General features: G+C 33.2%; 1 protein-coding gene across 10 annotated transcripts in view; it reads right to left on the bottom strand.

Moving 5' to 3' along the window:
* Positions 1–353: 353 nt before the first annotated feature.
* The window catches only part of NRCAM (neuronal cell adhesion molecule), a 323,133-nt gene continuing 308,407 nt past the window's right edge, over positions 354–15,079 (bottom strand). For all 10 annotated transcript variants that reach the window (XM_051963172.1, XM_051963163.1, XM_051963165.1 and 7 more), the window contains 3 exons: positions 13,923–14,054; positions 11,670–11,748; positions 354–2,847 (listed from right to left, as the gene is read on the bottom strand). In XM_051963172.1, the coding sequence (XP_051819132.1) occupies positions 2,610–2,847; positions 11,670–11,748; positions 13,923–14,054 (449 nt within the window). In that variant the 3' untranslated portion in view covers positions 354–2,609. The remainder of the gene's footprint in view (positions 2,848–11,669; positions 11,749–13,922; positions 14,055–15,079) is intronic.

Below are 15,079 nucleotides of genomic sequence, written 5' to 3'. Positions count from 1 at the left end.
GGAAGGTAGGTTGAACACTGGGAAATCAGTCTTTTTTGGGGGGAGGAGGGGAGATAGAGGAAAGTAAATGACAAATGATATGCTAATTCCATTAGTTGAACTAAGTACAAGACTCAGGTGTTTATCCAAGGAATGCAAGCTATTGAAAGAGACACCGGGGGGAGCAGGCAATGGTAATAGTCAGAGATCATGGAGGCTTGGACTTAAATATAAGAATTTAGGGCTTAGAAGACCCGAGGTTTCAGGGATTTACAGAATAACAAATCAGGGATCCACTTACTGGAGGTCATCACAGCCTTCCTGAGAGCTATGAAGATTCAAACAAGGAACTTGAAAAATGACAACCAAGAATGGAAATTTTAAACCACATTTAATTTTTAATTACAAAATTTGTTGCACTATTACAGAAGTGACCCTTTCATGCACAGATAAATTTAGCATCTACCATTATAGAAGAGTAAAAATTGTACTTGTTTTCCTTCTGTTACGAAGAGTGTTGGTAAATCCCCAGTAACATTTTTTTTTTTTTTTTGTGCTCTTTGATCAATCTGGTCTTAACTTTTTGGTCTTTTTTTTGAATATCAATATGAAAGCTGATTTGGGAGAAGCAAATGCAGTGCTATGAAAGAATATATGGCCATCTTCATTTGGGATTCCTTCAGACTGTGCTTTATCTACACACATAAAAGGCTAGATGACTAAGGCCTATTGTACCTCACAGGTATTAGCTCTGAAGATTTTATCTAAAAACCTCTTGCTGATACATTAAATAGTTCACTATTTGTTTCACAGCAAAAAAAAAAAAAAAAAAAAAAAAGGGAAAAAAAAGATGTATAAGTAGATGCTTTCAAATCCCATGCACTCCACTGGCTATCATACTTCTTACACAGTACAACATAAACATTTTGATTGTTTATTTGTATGTAACACCTATAAGCATATAGCATCTACACTTTAAGTGTATTTACAAATTCAACAAAATATCTACATATAAAAAGCTTTACTTAAAATTAAACTTGATGCAAGTTATGAGAAACCAATTTATTGGCAAATGAAACTGAGCATTCCTTCAACCATAGGTTGTTATAAAATTTCATATTTGGAGGTAAACTATTTGATAGAGTTCATGAATGTGAGAGAATGCTGTTTTTTTGTTTTTCGGAAACTAATAACTGTAATCCTTTTAACCAGTAGGCCTTATTAGCACTTGTCAAAGTTCTCAGATTCTGAAGTTGTCCATAACAATTTATATACACATTGCTTAATGCCGCACATGGTTTCAAAAGCTGCCACATGGGTCAAGTAAAGATTTAAAGGATCATGTACAGCTGTTGACATGATGTCATGGCCTTTTGGAGCAAACAGATTGTTTTTGTTGATGTTTTGCCACCAAGTCGATCTCTTGCTTCCTTAGCTGAATTTGATTATTTTGTTGTTGGAGGTTTTTTTTTTTTGTTGTTGTTGTTTTTTTGGTGGGGGGAGGGGGCAGGGGGGACCTGTGTAAGGCTGCAGAATCATGATATGTGCTCTGGTTGGTTGTGAAGCTTTTCTATCAATCCTCAAGAAACAAACCCTCAAAATACACAGTACTTTATGCCTTTGAAACTGTGTTTCCATTTCGTAGCACAACGAGTTTCATTGCTTCTAGGTTGTTTTTTTAAAAGTGCTTTTATTTATTTTTTTGGCAATGATAGTAGTCAACTGATCAGCATTTATTGCGCCAACTGATTTTAGCAGGATGGCATATTATGGAATGCATATTGTATGAAGGCACTGAATGTATCTTGCTCTGTGTTTTCTGGAATTTTTTTGTTTGTTTGAAGAAATCGTTTAATGGTTTGCTTTCAATTCGCTTCAGGACTGTACTGATTTCAAAATGCATTGAAATGCATGTTGTTTTTGCCTAAACAATCCACCGTGTAGACGGTATAAAAAACAGAACACTGTACTGCTGTAATACTTGATAGATTAAGAAGGCGATAAGGTAATAGGAGCAAAGAGAAGGTAATAGAGTCTCAGTAAGCAAATGCAAGTGTCATACTTCACTCATTTAGCAATTCTATACTGTATATACGGTTCCTAATTGTCTTGCAAGAAGACTTATGACAGCTAGACATTAAGTCACCAATTTCACAACAATGTCCACAAAGACATTGAAGTTCTAGATAATACTACAATAACACTCTCGACAATGAAAACGGAATTCATATCTACGGATTCGGCCGAGGACTGCATTACAAAATATCAAACCCTGTTTTAATAACATATACAGGTTTGTCTGTAAGATGTGGTAGCATTTTTCATGCATTGTACTGTATCTTCACCAGGAAATAACATTATCAGTTGTATTATTTGTCAGTTCTGAAGAATTTTTTTAAATATTCATTTTGAATGAAAAGTCTGCATTTTGTAGTCCAATTGACACTAACATACCATTTTTACTGAGTTATTCATTTGTGTAAATGTTTGATCTATCTGTCTCATAGTATAAACATACAGTAGAAAGTAGCTTTTCTACCTACATGTTCACAGTGTGAGAAAGCTGACATACAAGTGCTTTAAAAAATATATCATGGAGAATATGGGTGTGTCGGCAGTAAACTTAAAGGTTAAACAAAGGAGTTCATGGCATTGACAGGAGAAGGAGCTTCAGAACTTTCATTTCCTTCCGCTGGTTCTTTCTCTTTCTTACCACTATATTGTCCAATAAAAGAACCATCCTCATTGAACTGGCCATTTACCCCTTCGCCATAGTCAACCAAACTATCATCACTATCTTCCTTTTTCACAGTCCTGTCTGAAGGTGTTCGACTTCCCTTTTTTGAAGGTTTATGATCCTCTGCATCACTGGGGGAAAAAAACAAGACAGCAAAACACTGCAGTTAAAATCTATCTTTAAATAAATTTTTTTAAAAGTAATAAATAAAAGGGCACATGCATGCAGATTATGTCAAAGCTTATGCAGTCTTGAAGTCCCTTAGCCAAACCTAATCACCAAATTAATATGATGCAGTTGTCATGGAAATCAGGTACAATGATGGTTTAAATGTGAGTTCTTCAGTAGAGATAATGAACTGCCTATGGTACATGTTTCTTTCAAGAAGAGATTTAATCCCTGATTTGAAAGCAATTTAAAAATAATGGCAAGCATTAAATAAGAAGGGGGTTGAAATGTCACTGAGAAACCATTGTTTTGATTCCCAAAATGGAGCGGGGAAAGCTTATGGTAGGTGGTGGGGTTAGTTTGTTAAACCTTTTAATCCCTTGGATTCCTTGAACATGAATGAAGAATGGATTTGGTTAAATGAAAAATATTGATTTTTTTTTCTGATCTAGAAGAAGGAAGCAAAGTGTTGCATTTCAAATAATTTTGGTTATAGAATGCAGGCCAGGCTTACAAATTTTAACCTTACCTTTCAAGAGACCTACATATTCCATTAAAAGGGTGCAGAAGAAACAAATGAAAATAGCCTAAGAAGAAAAGCAAAATCCATATCCTGAAAGTGTACAGTTTTTTTTATTTTTTTCCTGTAAGAAGGCCAGTTAATGTGGAAAGGGAGTAAAGACTCATTAAATTGGAAAGAGATAAATTAGCTTGACTATTAAGTCTGCAAAATTATTCTCACACTGATATATTCTGAATATTGTGAGTGATATTGAAATGGGAAAAACAAATTTTAAAGCAGATTATTCCTTTCCTTCTAATCCTCACTTGCTGTCCTCAAACCATGTTTGCTTAATGGTACCTTTCCTTTTTATCATTAAGTTCTCATGGAAATCTGAAGATTAAATAAATCATTAATATTTTGCAAGACTTAGAATTTGTTCACTTCTATGCTCAAAAGTCTCAGTACGTTTTTTGGAAGGAGTCAACTAATGAATGTATTCTAATTCCCCCACACAAAATTGTCATAGTCTTACATAACATCCCTTTTTAACAGATTACTTACAGAAAAAAAGGAGAGAAGCCAAAATATTTTTATTTTCTATTTCAAAGAATAGAAATAAGAGAAAATAGGAAACTTGTGTATGGCATTTTAAAAAGGTAATCTATTTGTCTTAGAACTCTTCTATTTCCTTTTCAACAATGTATTCTGATTAAAACCAATATTTTAATTCTTTATCCAGCAATTCACTTCACAACTTTTTTTCAAGAAGAAATCTTCAGAAAATAACCTTCTTTAGCCCAATGCTAGTAGAGATTTATATTTGTTGAAGAAATTATTTCTGTATTACAAAGATTTTAGTTGCTACAATATTACTGAACCAGATTCTTCCCTGAAGAACCAATTCTTGTAGGAAAGCATCATAAAATCTTTAAGTGGAAAGGAATTTTAGAGGACATCTAGGTCCAACCAATCATTCATTGTATGAATCTCTTATGTGATTTCTCTGACAAATGAATAGCCAGCTTTTGCCTGTATACTCCCTATAAAGGGGAACTTAATGTAGCAAGACAATTCCTTGTAGAGACAGTTTTGTTAGATAATGTTTCCTTATAGTAAATAATGAATAATCTGTCTCCTAGTAACTTTTACCCATTAATCATATTCTATTATATGACATGTCTAATTCTTTCTCCAAATGATGGTCCTTCAAATATGTGAAGGCAACCAACATTTTTCTAGCACCTTCAACTGCTCCTTACTTAACATGGTTTTCAAATCATTATTCTATTTTATGAGTGTCTGTACAAAATCATGGTGCTCCAGATGTCACCTGCCTACTGCAGAGTACAATGGGGTTATTGCCTCCCTTGATCTGAATATCTATTTAGGAAGTCTGTTTGCATTAGATATTTTAATAGTGAAATCACAAAATTGACTTACATTAAACTGGTGGGTTAATACTCTCATGTCCCTCCCTCGTTCATTTTTATTTTTTAATTCAGACCTGATGGCAGATGACTCTAATTCAAAATAATGAATTTCATGTTTTGAAAGTAATCACAATCCTTAATATTGATTCCTGATATATTTCATTTTATGGTTGTTTGTTTTTTGGGGGGATGGCATTACACTAGTCTTTTGAGATCTTTTTGAAACAACTTCTCTAAGCTTTTTATTTTCTGGAAATTCAGTAAACATAAACATGCCTTCTATCTCTTCATTCAAGCTACTGAAAAATGGTGATTGGGACTGGGACAAGTATCTATTCTTGTGGCTTGCTTCTCGAGACTTCCCATATCAATCTATGAATGAATAATATTAGGATATTCTTGCTCAACCATTTATAAATTCTTCTAACTATATTATCAAGAAACCCACATTTCACATAGGAGAATTTAAGGCTTGTTGAAATTAATGCATAATGGGCTTATGTAGTGCACCAAAGATATCATTTTAGCCATTTAAAAAAATCTTTATTATATTCATTTTTCTGCAAGACTGCCTTCCCAGCTCCTACCCATAGAATCTACCTTCAAATTCTATGGGTCATCTTGATATCTTTTTTTGATTCTGCCAAAAATATGTACATGGATAAAAAGGAGGATGAATTTAATCTGAAAAGGAAGGAGGAAAACTGATCTATCAGATAAGAAGCACAGATTCCTCTATTAGCTTCTATAAACCTCCATTCTAATTTAACACTTATTCAAAAGCAAGAGACAGACCAAGAGAGAAGGGACCAAAATATGAGAAACACTTTAAAAATTAGAAGTAGGCTAGAGAGATTCTATTCAAGAAATAATTTTTAGGTGAATAAAGAAAAGACCCTTGTTGAATGTGAATTTTGTATTCATGGTGAAGAATGTGAGAGCTTATTAATTAAGTATTAATGTTTAACATTCCCAAGGATTAAAATTCTTGTTAAATTGACATAATTCATAGTACAGTAAAAAGCAGAATTGACTTGCAGCTGAAACCTTTCATATGTATTATCTCCTCCATTAGAATATGAACTCTCTAAGAACAGTGCTGTTTTGCTTTTTCTATTTGTACCTCCAGTGCTTAGCACAATATTTTGTGCATAGTGCTTAGTAAATGCTTTATTCATTAATTTATTCATTGAAACATTGATAACCTGTAAAGGAGGAAAAATGGTTATACAATAATAAAAAAAATACCCCAATTTCTCATGCTGGAAGGAGAAAGGGAAATTTTGAAGCTTTGTTCAGTTAGAAAAAAGTGTATACTATTCTAACAATGCACTAAATGGATGGGTTCAAATTTTTCAGCAATGTTTCTGAAAAAAGCTGTCAATTGGTAATTTTGCCCTTTATACTTATTCATTTGGATGCTCACATTTTACCATAAATAATAATAACAATACTAATGATACCTTGTATTTGTATAGCATTGCATTCTTTCAAGTGCTTTTATATATATCTTATTTTATTGAGTAGGATTTCTATTATCTTTCTATTTTGCATACAATAATTCATGAAGACTTACTATGAAGATGTGGAATGTATCTATCTAGGAAATATTCCCTGAAAAATGTCCTGTTCCTTTGAAGTGTATCTTATTGTGGAAACTTGTAAAGTTTTTTGCTATTCAGTGGACTTTGATTTAATGTGATTTCTATGTAGAGAGATTTATTTAGTTACTGAATTTTGTCACTTATAAAACAGTTCTGGTAAACAGAACTTCAGTAGAATATTGTAGCAAAGCTCCAGTCTATATTCTTTCCCCTGCCCCATGATCTAAATCATTCATTTCAGGGGGATACATAGTAGAGCAAGCTCAATAATTGCCTACTGAATGAAACTCAGCAACAATGGAGAATATGTTGGGATGCTGCTTGAATCTCATCTCCTAGTTATTCTCTTATATAGCTAAAGTTGCTGATCATTTCCAGTAATACCTTGTCTCTTTAAGAAAAAGCAAACAAATATCCACCATAAGTTATTTTACTAAATACATTCCTCATCTTGATTGGATCATGTGATTACCCATGTTACATAACAAATATCTTCATCTCATATAGTATGTATTAGTGAATATGTGACATGAGCCCGCTACTCACAGGAATTACAGGATTCATACAATGGAGGTTTAGGTTAATTTTAGTAGGCAATGATTTCAGTCGACCATTGATGGTACAACTTTTGGTTTTAACAAAAGATCGATCTAAAGAATGAAAAAATACTTACACAGTTGCTTGCATTGTTTCTTTGATTTTTCTATATGCTAGAAAGGATGCAGAGTCTACTGTCTGTATAATCAAAAAAATAAACAAAGAGAACTGCAGATTTCCACCAGAAGTACCTAAATGGAGGTGGTGTTGGAGCAAGGGTGTGAGGTGGTAGCGTGTACAAAAACAAATTTAGCCATGGGAAGTCCCTCCTTCCCTCTTTTTGCACCTTGAAAACCATACTCTGGGCAAGAGCTAAATTATACCCAGGGAGCTGCTGGCACTCTTTGTACTAGAAGGAATAAAGGAAGAATGAATTCTTTTAAAAAATGTCTTGTCTTGACAGAAGCTTTGACTTTGTGCCTCCAGGCCTGGTCAGCATTCTATGATTTAGAGTTAGGAAAGCATGAATTTAATGAAAAGTGTCATACTCATGGCTCCCTAGGGGTGCAAAGTATGAAAGGGACCCTGGTGATCCAGGGAAGGGAATGGGATTTTAACATGTTGTCAAAAATAAATAATAAATAAATGAATAAAATTTGCAGTCAACACCTGAAATCTTTTTTTTCCCCCATGAAGTGTGGCATCAAAAAGTTTTTTTTTTTTAAACAAATTACACAATAGCAAAATCAACCAAAGGGTGAAGTTCTGAGGCAGCATCACCAAGGTCTAAAAAATATTCATGAAGCTGCAATGACTGGTTGACAGTTTTTGCAAGTACTTTTGTTTGTGGACTTTTCCTAGTGGATTCCATCCTCATTTGAAAAATTAAAATAATTCATTAAAAAAATCTTAGACACTCATCAGAACTATGATTCCCTTAGGACCTTACAATATAATCATATATATGATAGGTATTTCAGTTTCATTTATAAAACTTTGGCTCATACTATTTAAGAAGTCAAGAAAGGGAACTTTACTTGACTGAGAAATGTTTTCTCTCTCTTTCTCTCTCTGCAATATATATATGTATATATATATTCACACTCATAAATGTATAAAATTACTTCTTTTGAAGTCTTTTGTAAATATATCACACATAAATTAACTTTGAGCCAAAGAAACATGACCAGATGGCTGTAAACACAGCATTATGATCATGCCAGCATTATGCTGCCCTTGCTATTCATCACTTTGGAATCCTAAAATATTAGAAGTGATGAGCAGATAGGCTAGTAAACAGAGCAGGGCTCTTTGTTCAGGATCATTCTCCCTTTGATTCATCTGTATTGTCCCTTTATTGTCATCAGAAAACCAGATTTAAAACACAAAATATTTTGGTGGAGGGAGAATAAAGGTCAGCACACTCTTGGAGTCTACTCTATAACAGTTCATGGGTTCACAAAGCTTTGAAAGCAAACTGATGGTAGAGAAGCCAAAATGGAGCAGCGGCTCAAGCATCAGATTCATTGCATGAAAGCCCAAGGACATTTAAACAGAACCAAGCAGATAAGAAGCATATGCAGAAAAGCACTGATAAAATGAAGGTAGATCATTTATTTGACAAGCATATAAAAGTAATATCAATTTTTTAGCAGATAATGAGGCATAGCTCCAGCAAGATAAATAAGACAACAGGGAAACTATTCAAAATTAAATATCTTGTATAAAAAGTGAATTTTTAAAATAATGGCCATTGGTCACTCTTTTTTGGCAGGGGAGGGTAAAGGGATTCATTCAGTAAAACAGACCAAGTTAGCATTGTGATCCATTCACCTGGTATAAGTTATCACCTACTTAATTAAGAGGATCCCTAAAGATTTCTATAAAGTCATTATTATGTGCTAGAAAAACCATTGAAATGGACAGAGTTGAGGGTTCAAGTACTGCTGTCAACTGAGCATCGGTATAGATCTAGCTTGAATTTGAATGTATTTATTGTCTTTTACTTTTGCTAGATTTTTGCTTGTCTCATGAAATTTTAAATCTTATTTTGAGCAAATTTGAAGAAATTCAGTAAGAATTTATTAAGCTCTTCACCCTTGTTAGTTACTTGCTAGCCTCGTGAAATTTTAGCTTCGTTGTGGGGAAATATGAAGAAATTTATTAAGAATTTGTTAATCTTTTAACCCTAACTATATACTTGTTTGTCTCAAAAAACTTTTGAATTTCATTTTGAGGAAATATAGTAAGTTTTTGCTGCAGAGAAAAATCAGAACTAAGAGAGGCAGGGTGCTGGGAATCAGACAGAAAATACTCCAGATGGTGAGAGAACTGCTTAAATGATGTAGTGAAAGCTCTGCCCCCAACCCAGGTTTCAAGTTTTTGATCTTCTTTGGTAACATATTTACCTCTAATGATATTGAAAAAGAAATAACTAAAATAGGGACTATGGAGGGTGAATTTTTCCAAATGAACCAATGTGTCATAAAATCACCCATACAAATCAAATAAAATATTCTTTTGATATGTGTAATTAGCTTTTTTTCTTTTGATGTGAAAAATGTTTCAATGTCATGGTGTAGAGTTCACAATTATTTAAAAGCTTTCTCCTCTCTATCCTAAATTAACAGGCCCACAGAGACAGAGTTAAAAGGCCTTAATAAATTACATAAATATATTCCAAAAATATACTTTTGGATTATCAAAATTTTTACCTGCTTAAAAAAATGAATGTCCTCCTCAGTTCTGTTCTGAGATCTGGCTAACAAAGTCATTAGTCTTTATTTAAAATGATTCAGGGCAAGAACACATTTGTATAAATAGCAGATTAGTTTTACTCTGCAGAGAGATATAAGGAAAGCATTTCTTTCTTTCTTTCTTTTTTCCCTGAGGCAAGTGGGGTTAAGGATTAAGTGACTATCCTAGGGTCACAAAGCTAGGAAGGATTAAGTGTCTGGGGTCAAATTTGAACTCAGGTCTTCCTGACTTCAGGGCTGGTGCTCTATACACTGCGCCACCTAGCTGCCCCAGAATGCATTTCTTTAATGATGGAAACAAACTAAATCATTAAAATTCTGGTAGATGAGATACTGCTCAGAAGGTCATGAGAAGTTCAACTAGGAGAGATTTTATATAACACTCTAATCATGAGTGTATGGGTAAGGAATTGGGTCATAGACATAACCATTTAAATTTTTGTAAAAATTTGAGCTAAAGATCACAAAGGCTCTTTCTATATTGGCTAAAGGTTTAGTTTGACAAATGACCATTGTGTCATTTTCTAGGTTTATATTTGAAGGACTTTTTATGATTATTATTAAGTTCCTTAAAAATAAGGATGATTTCCTTTCTACATGTATCCCTAGCACCTAGCACAGTACCTGGCACATAGTGGGCATTTAATAAACACAAGTTAATTGAAAGATACTTATTTACTCATTGGCAAAAACAAAAACAAAAATCCCAAACCAAAAATCAGACAAATTTTGCCAGGTATACTTAAAAGCCTCTTGTCCTTTAAAAAAAAAAACCAAAATAGCAAAGGCCACATAATATTGTCTATGGCATTATATGCCACTGGAGAATAAAGTAAAACAGAGAATTACAGCGGATATTGCTTGGAGTCTGTGTAGAAGGCAGTACTGGTGGTTTGGGAGAAACATTGACTATAATATCTTAATTACTCCTCTAACTCAATTTTGTAGCCTAATCATAGTGTTTCTTCCCCTCTTTTAAATCTTAACTTTTACTCACCAATTTAGAAATGTTCTTGGAAAAAGATCTTACTGTACAAAGTCTTTTCAGGGGGAAAAACCCCACTTTTCCACTACAACTATAACATATATATTCCTTTAATATGAATTAAATACTTTTTTAAAAAGTAAAATTATTTCTGAGGTTTTCATTTAAGGCTAAAATTCATATCTTATTGAGATAAAAATTCTTACAAATGAATATTTACATCGATTTGGCAAGAAACAGCAGTTAAAAAAATTAAACTTTATAAACTAAAGACATTTGGGTATAGTTATTCTTCCAGGAGGGAAGACAAGAATATTCTAGATTACCATGAATATTATTCCTTTTTTTCTCATTAAGTTGCTAAGTATGTATAAAAGGAACATTTACATACCAGGTGCATGGAGGAACATGGAGAAAATGAGAGGGAACAGTAAATTAGCCTGTATAATCATGGCTATCATGTGTTCAATTTTTAGAACTGTATTCTTAGCCATTTCCATTTCAAAAGATAGTAGAAAGGGGGAGAGAAACACCTTGTATTGAAAGGGGGCTTTCTAAATGTACAGTGTTTTTATCCCTCATACTATAAAAAAATAATCCTTTAACTCTAAGGAAGTGGGAAGGCAGCACAGGGTCACAAGGCTCTGGGTACATACAGTGTCAAATAGCTCACAGAAATTTGGAGGAATATCAATGGATATCTATGAAGCTATGTCTTCCATCAATACCCTATTTCCAAGCCTCTATAAAAAACAAAAACATTTCACAAAGAGCAGAAATACGTTTTAACAGTAAGGGGCTTGGAATTTATATGTTGTCCAAACTAAATTTATACTTGATATTTGAGAAAAGTACCAAATGTTAAGAAGGAAACTTTCTAGGCAAAGAAAAATTTTCTTTTGTGGGTACTAAATAGAATGCCTGACTGACAGAAAATATAAGAATAAAAATGTATAGTAGGTACTAACCTGTATTCTCCAAAAGTTCCATCATCTTCCTTCATAGGCTGAATTTCCGGATCAGCATGTGCATCTTCTTTTTCTTTGACTAAAACATTCAAAATGGCATCATTAACCTTTAGTGGGGCACTCCCTGTTCAAGATTTTTAGTCATTTTAATACTTTTGATTTCCCAGTGTAATCATCATAATTATTTTTAGGATGTAGTAGATTTTCAAGGTATATCGCAGTTGTCAGTAAGTATGCTTCTATTTCTCAGAAATTGTGAGAAATCTTTAAAAAATGAACACTTGGTGACATCTGAACATTTGGCTCTTTGTGAAAAGATTTCACTCAATATGGAAATCTTACGTTCCTTATATTTCAAAATGAAGGAAAACATTTAAGGTTTCTGCTGGGTTTATGTTTAGCCTTTTTTCATATCCTGTCACCAGGATAAAAGTTCAAATTTAAAGACTGACAATTTTGGAGATTTGGCCACATAAGTCTCATTTAAATTTGGAGAAAGATGTAGGGCCTTTCAAACCATTAAGGCTATCACGTGTGATTTGTAATTTCATTGGCAAGATTATCTCTCTCCCAATGTAGATGACAACTACATTGTGATGCAAACCATTTTTATAAGTTGATATAACCAGAAAAAATCCATATGGGGAGATGACTCTTTGGTAATAAGCTTCTGAGTTCTTCTGGGATGGTCCTCAGCATACAGATATGGTCCTTCATTAAAACCATATTTGAAATGGAGAGAAATGATTATTTTTCTATTATGTTAATAACCATATATGCTATTAATAACCATATATGTTAATAATTATTAAATTAGAATTGGGTTTTTTCCTTTCTATTTCTTCATTCAAGGACCAGTCCCTGCAGCTCACTGAGTAGGTCTCTGAAGGATATTGCTGATAGATGAGATTGTCCAAATCTTCCCAGTACATACTTTGTGATCTTGGGTGGGACCCCACACGACTACAAGATCTTACAAAAAAATCTAATCTAGGTGAATTTTTGTCTTTAGGAAATAAGTTCCTCTCTTTGGAACTCTCCATTAGAATTCAGAGTGACCCAATATACAAAGGAGAAAATCAGAGTGCTATGGGCAGAGATGGATTCCTTCATCCAGATTGCTGGAGGTAGCTGAGTCTCATGATTAAGTCACATTTTCAGCAGGAAGAACTGAAGACTTAGCCCATCTCTCATTAATATCTCCACTCCCTCATCAATTGTTCACTAATCAGGACTGATTTTCACTTCTTGGGGCAACTCCTTTTCCAAAGGTATTTAAGTATTCTGGGATTTCCATGGTTTTAATTTTGGTTTCTGAGGGAACCCTAACCCTAACCTTAACCCTAACCCTAAAATTCTGTCTCTTGGGCTTTTCATTTATCTCAAAAATTTTTCCAATTTCTTAGGACCTGAAAACTAGCATAGCAGTCAAGAATGCAAGGCCATCTCTCACTATAAAAAGCAGGCCTTGAATGGATGGATGCAAAAACATTTATTAAATGCTTGCTATGTATCAGGAATTATGCTAAGCATTTACTAAATTAAAAAAATAAATTTAAAAAATTTACAAATTTAAAATTAAAATTAAAAAATTAAAAAAACTAAACAAGCCAGTCCTTGGCTTCAAGGGGCTCCACAAAATGTGGAATGGTAGCCAGGGAAGAACATTGATTTAGAGCTGGAAAAGACCTTAGAAGCCCTCTATTCTAGTTACCCCAACCATTCTATGGCAGATGAATAGAGGCCAAGAAAGGTTATGTAATCTTGATTAAAATCATGAAATTTGAAAGTATATGAGTTTTGATAAAACATCACTTTGATTCCAAATATGTTATGTCATCTACTATGCTATAGTTTTTTTGGTCAGGGAAGTTACAGGGATGGTTGATTAGAATATATCTTACACAAAGAAAAACAAACAACTGTTATCTCAAGAGATTATACAAATACTGTTCTTTGGATAGCAAGGATCCAGACAACCATTCCAGGCTGCTTCTTAAAACTTCATAGTTATTCAGAGCAGTAGAAGATGTAACCATTGACATTCTTTTGAATAGAGATGGGCCTACCCACAAAAATATGTTCTTTCTCTTGAAAATATTTCTATTGTTATTATGTAGATTGGGTCAAAAGAAAAGGTTTTATAATATTGACTGTAGGAGGACAGAGCACTATGCCTTTACAATCAGCAAACTGTAGTTTGAAGGCATAATAACGCAACTAGAGATTAGCAACATGTATATCATATTTTACCTGGATATTTACCACCTTTGTTTCTTCTGATGAAGCAAACAATCAACAAAATCAATATGAGAAGAGCAACAGCACACATCAGACCAATGAACCAGCCTTGAGTAGCAATGTCCACTTGCCGGCTTGCCATTGCTGGGAAATGAAAGAAAAGGAGCAGAGATTAGGAAAAAAAAAGCCCAAAACTTGGTAATGATAAAATAATTTATTTTCATGAGTTTTTTGTAGCATTAACATTTATATTATTTAATAAAACTTCATAGTATAAAGCCAGAAGAATGCAATATTCAAGAGCAACTTGATTATTTATTATACTTATTATATCTTCATTCATATTTAAAATGTAAGTTTTCCAAATAGAGATTGAGTACTAATAACATTTGAGGCTTTTAAAAAACTTTATTCCTCAACTTCTGTATAAACATCTTTTCTCAATTTCAGCACATTCTCAAAACAATGTAAAAAATGCTTTCCTTTTTTAAGAGAAATATATGACTAAAGTAGGATGACGACAGGTATTGAGACTGATTTTTCAATAAACATACCAGATCTTATTATACCCTCAAGTGGATACTGTTCAACAAAGTACCTTTTGGAAGATAAGAAATTATTCCAGTGTTGCTACAGAAAATATTTTTCTTTTTTATCTTCAGAAACCATTATAAACCATTCAAAAAAAAAAAGTCTTTTCACTCTCCCACTTCATTTTTATCTGAAAACAGTCACTAGAAAGGCACAAGCTGTGCAAAGACTTTGCTCACTGATCATCTTACAGGAAGTCAATAGAAATTTGGGAAGTAGGAGGTTAATATCTACCACCTTTATTTCCCTTTATATTTTTTTGACTGTTCAACTTCATAATACAGGTTGACATTATTCCTACCATTAATTTTGATCATTATAAAAAGAAAAACCCCAATCAAGGGATGAAAAGTCACAAACAATGAGAATATTCAAAACACTTCTGTGAATTCTGAATATAATTTTAAAGGAGAAATTACATGTGTTGTGAACAAGGACAACACTATTGGGGAGTAGTCCTCCCACGTAGCTATTTTGAATGATCAGATTTTATTTGGATTGGATGAATTCTGGCAAATTTTTAAAAAATAAAACCAAGCTATGAACCATTTAAAAGTAATACAGTACTTTTGACTTAA

The sequence above is a fragment of the Antechinus flavipes genome, chromosome 5, assembly GCF_016432865.1.
Source record: "Antechinus flavipes isolate AdamAnt ecotype Samford, QLD, Australia chromosome 5, AdamAnt_v2, whole genome shotgun sequence".
In the NCBI taxonomy this organism is placed as follows: Eukaryota; Metazoa; Chordata; class Mammalia; order Dasyuromorphia; family Dasyuridae; genus Antechinus; species Antechinus flavipes.
Note: the sequence above shows the minus strand (reverse complement) of the source record. Positions and strands in the feature narration are given on the sequence as shown.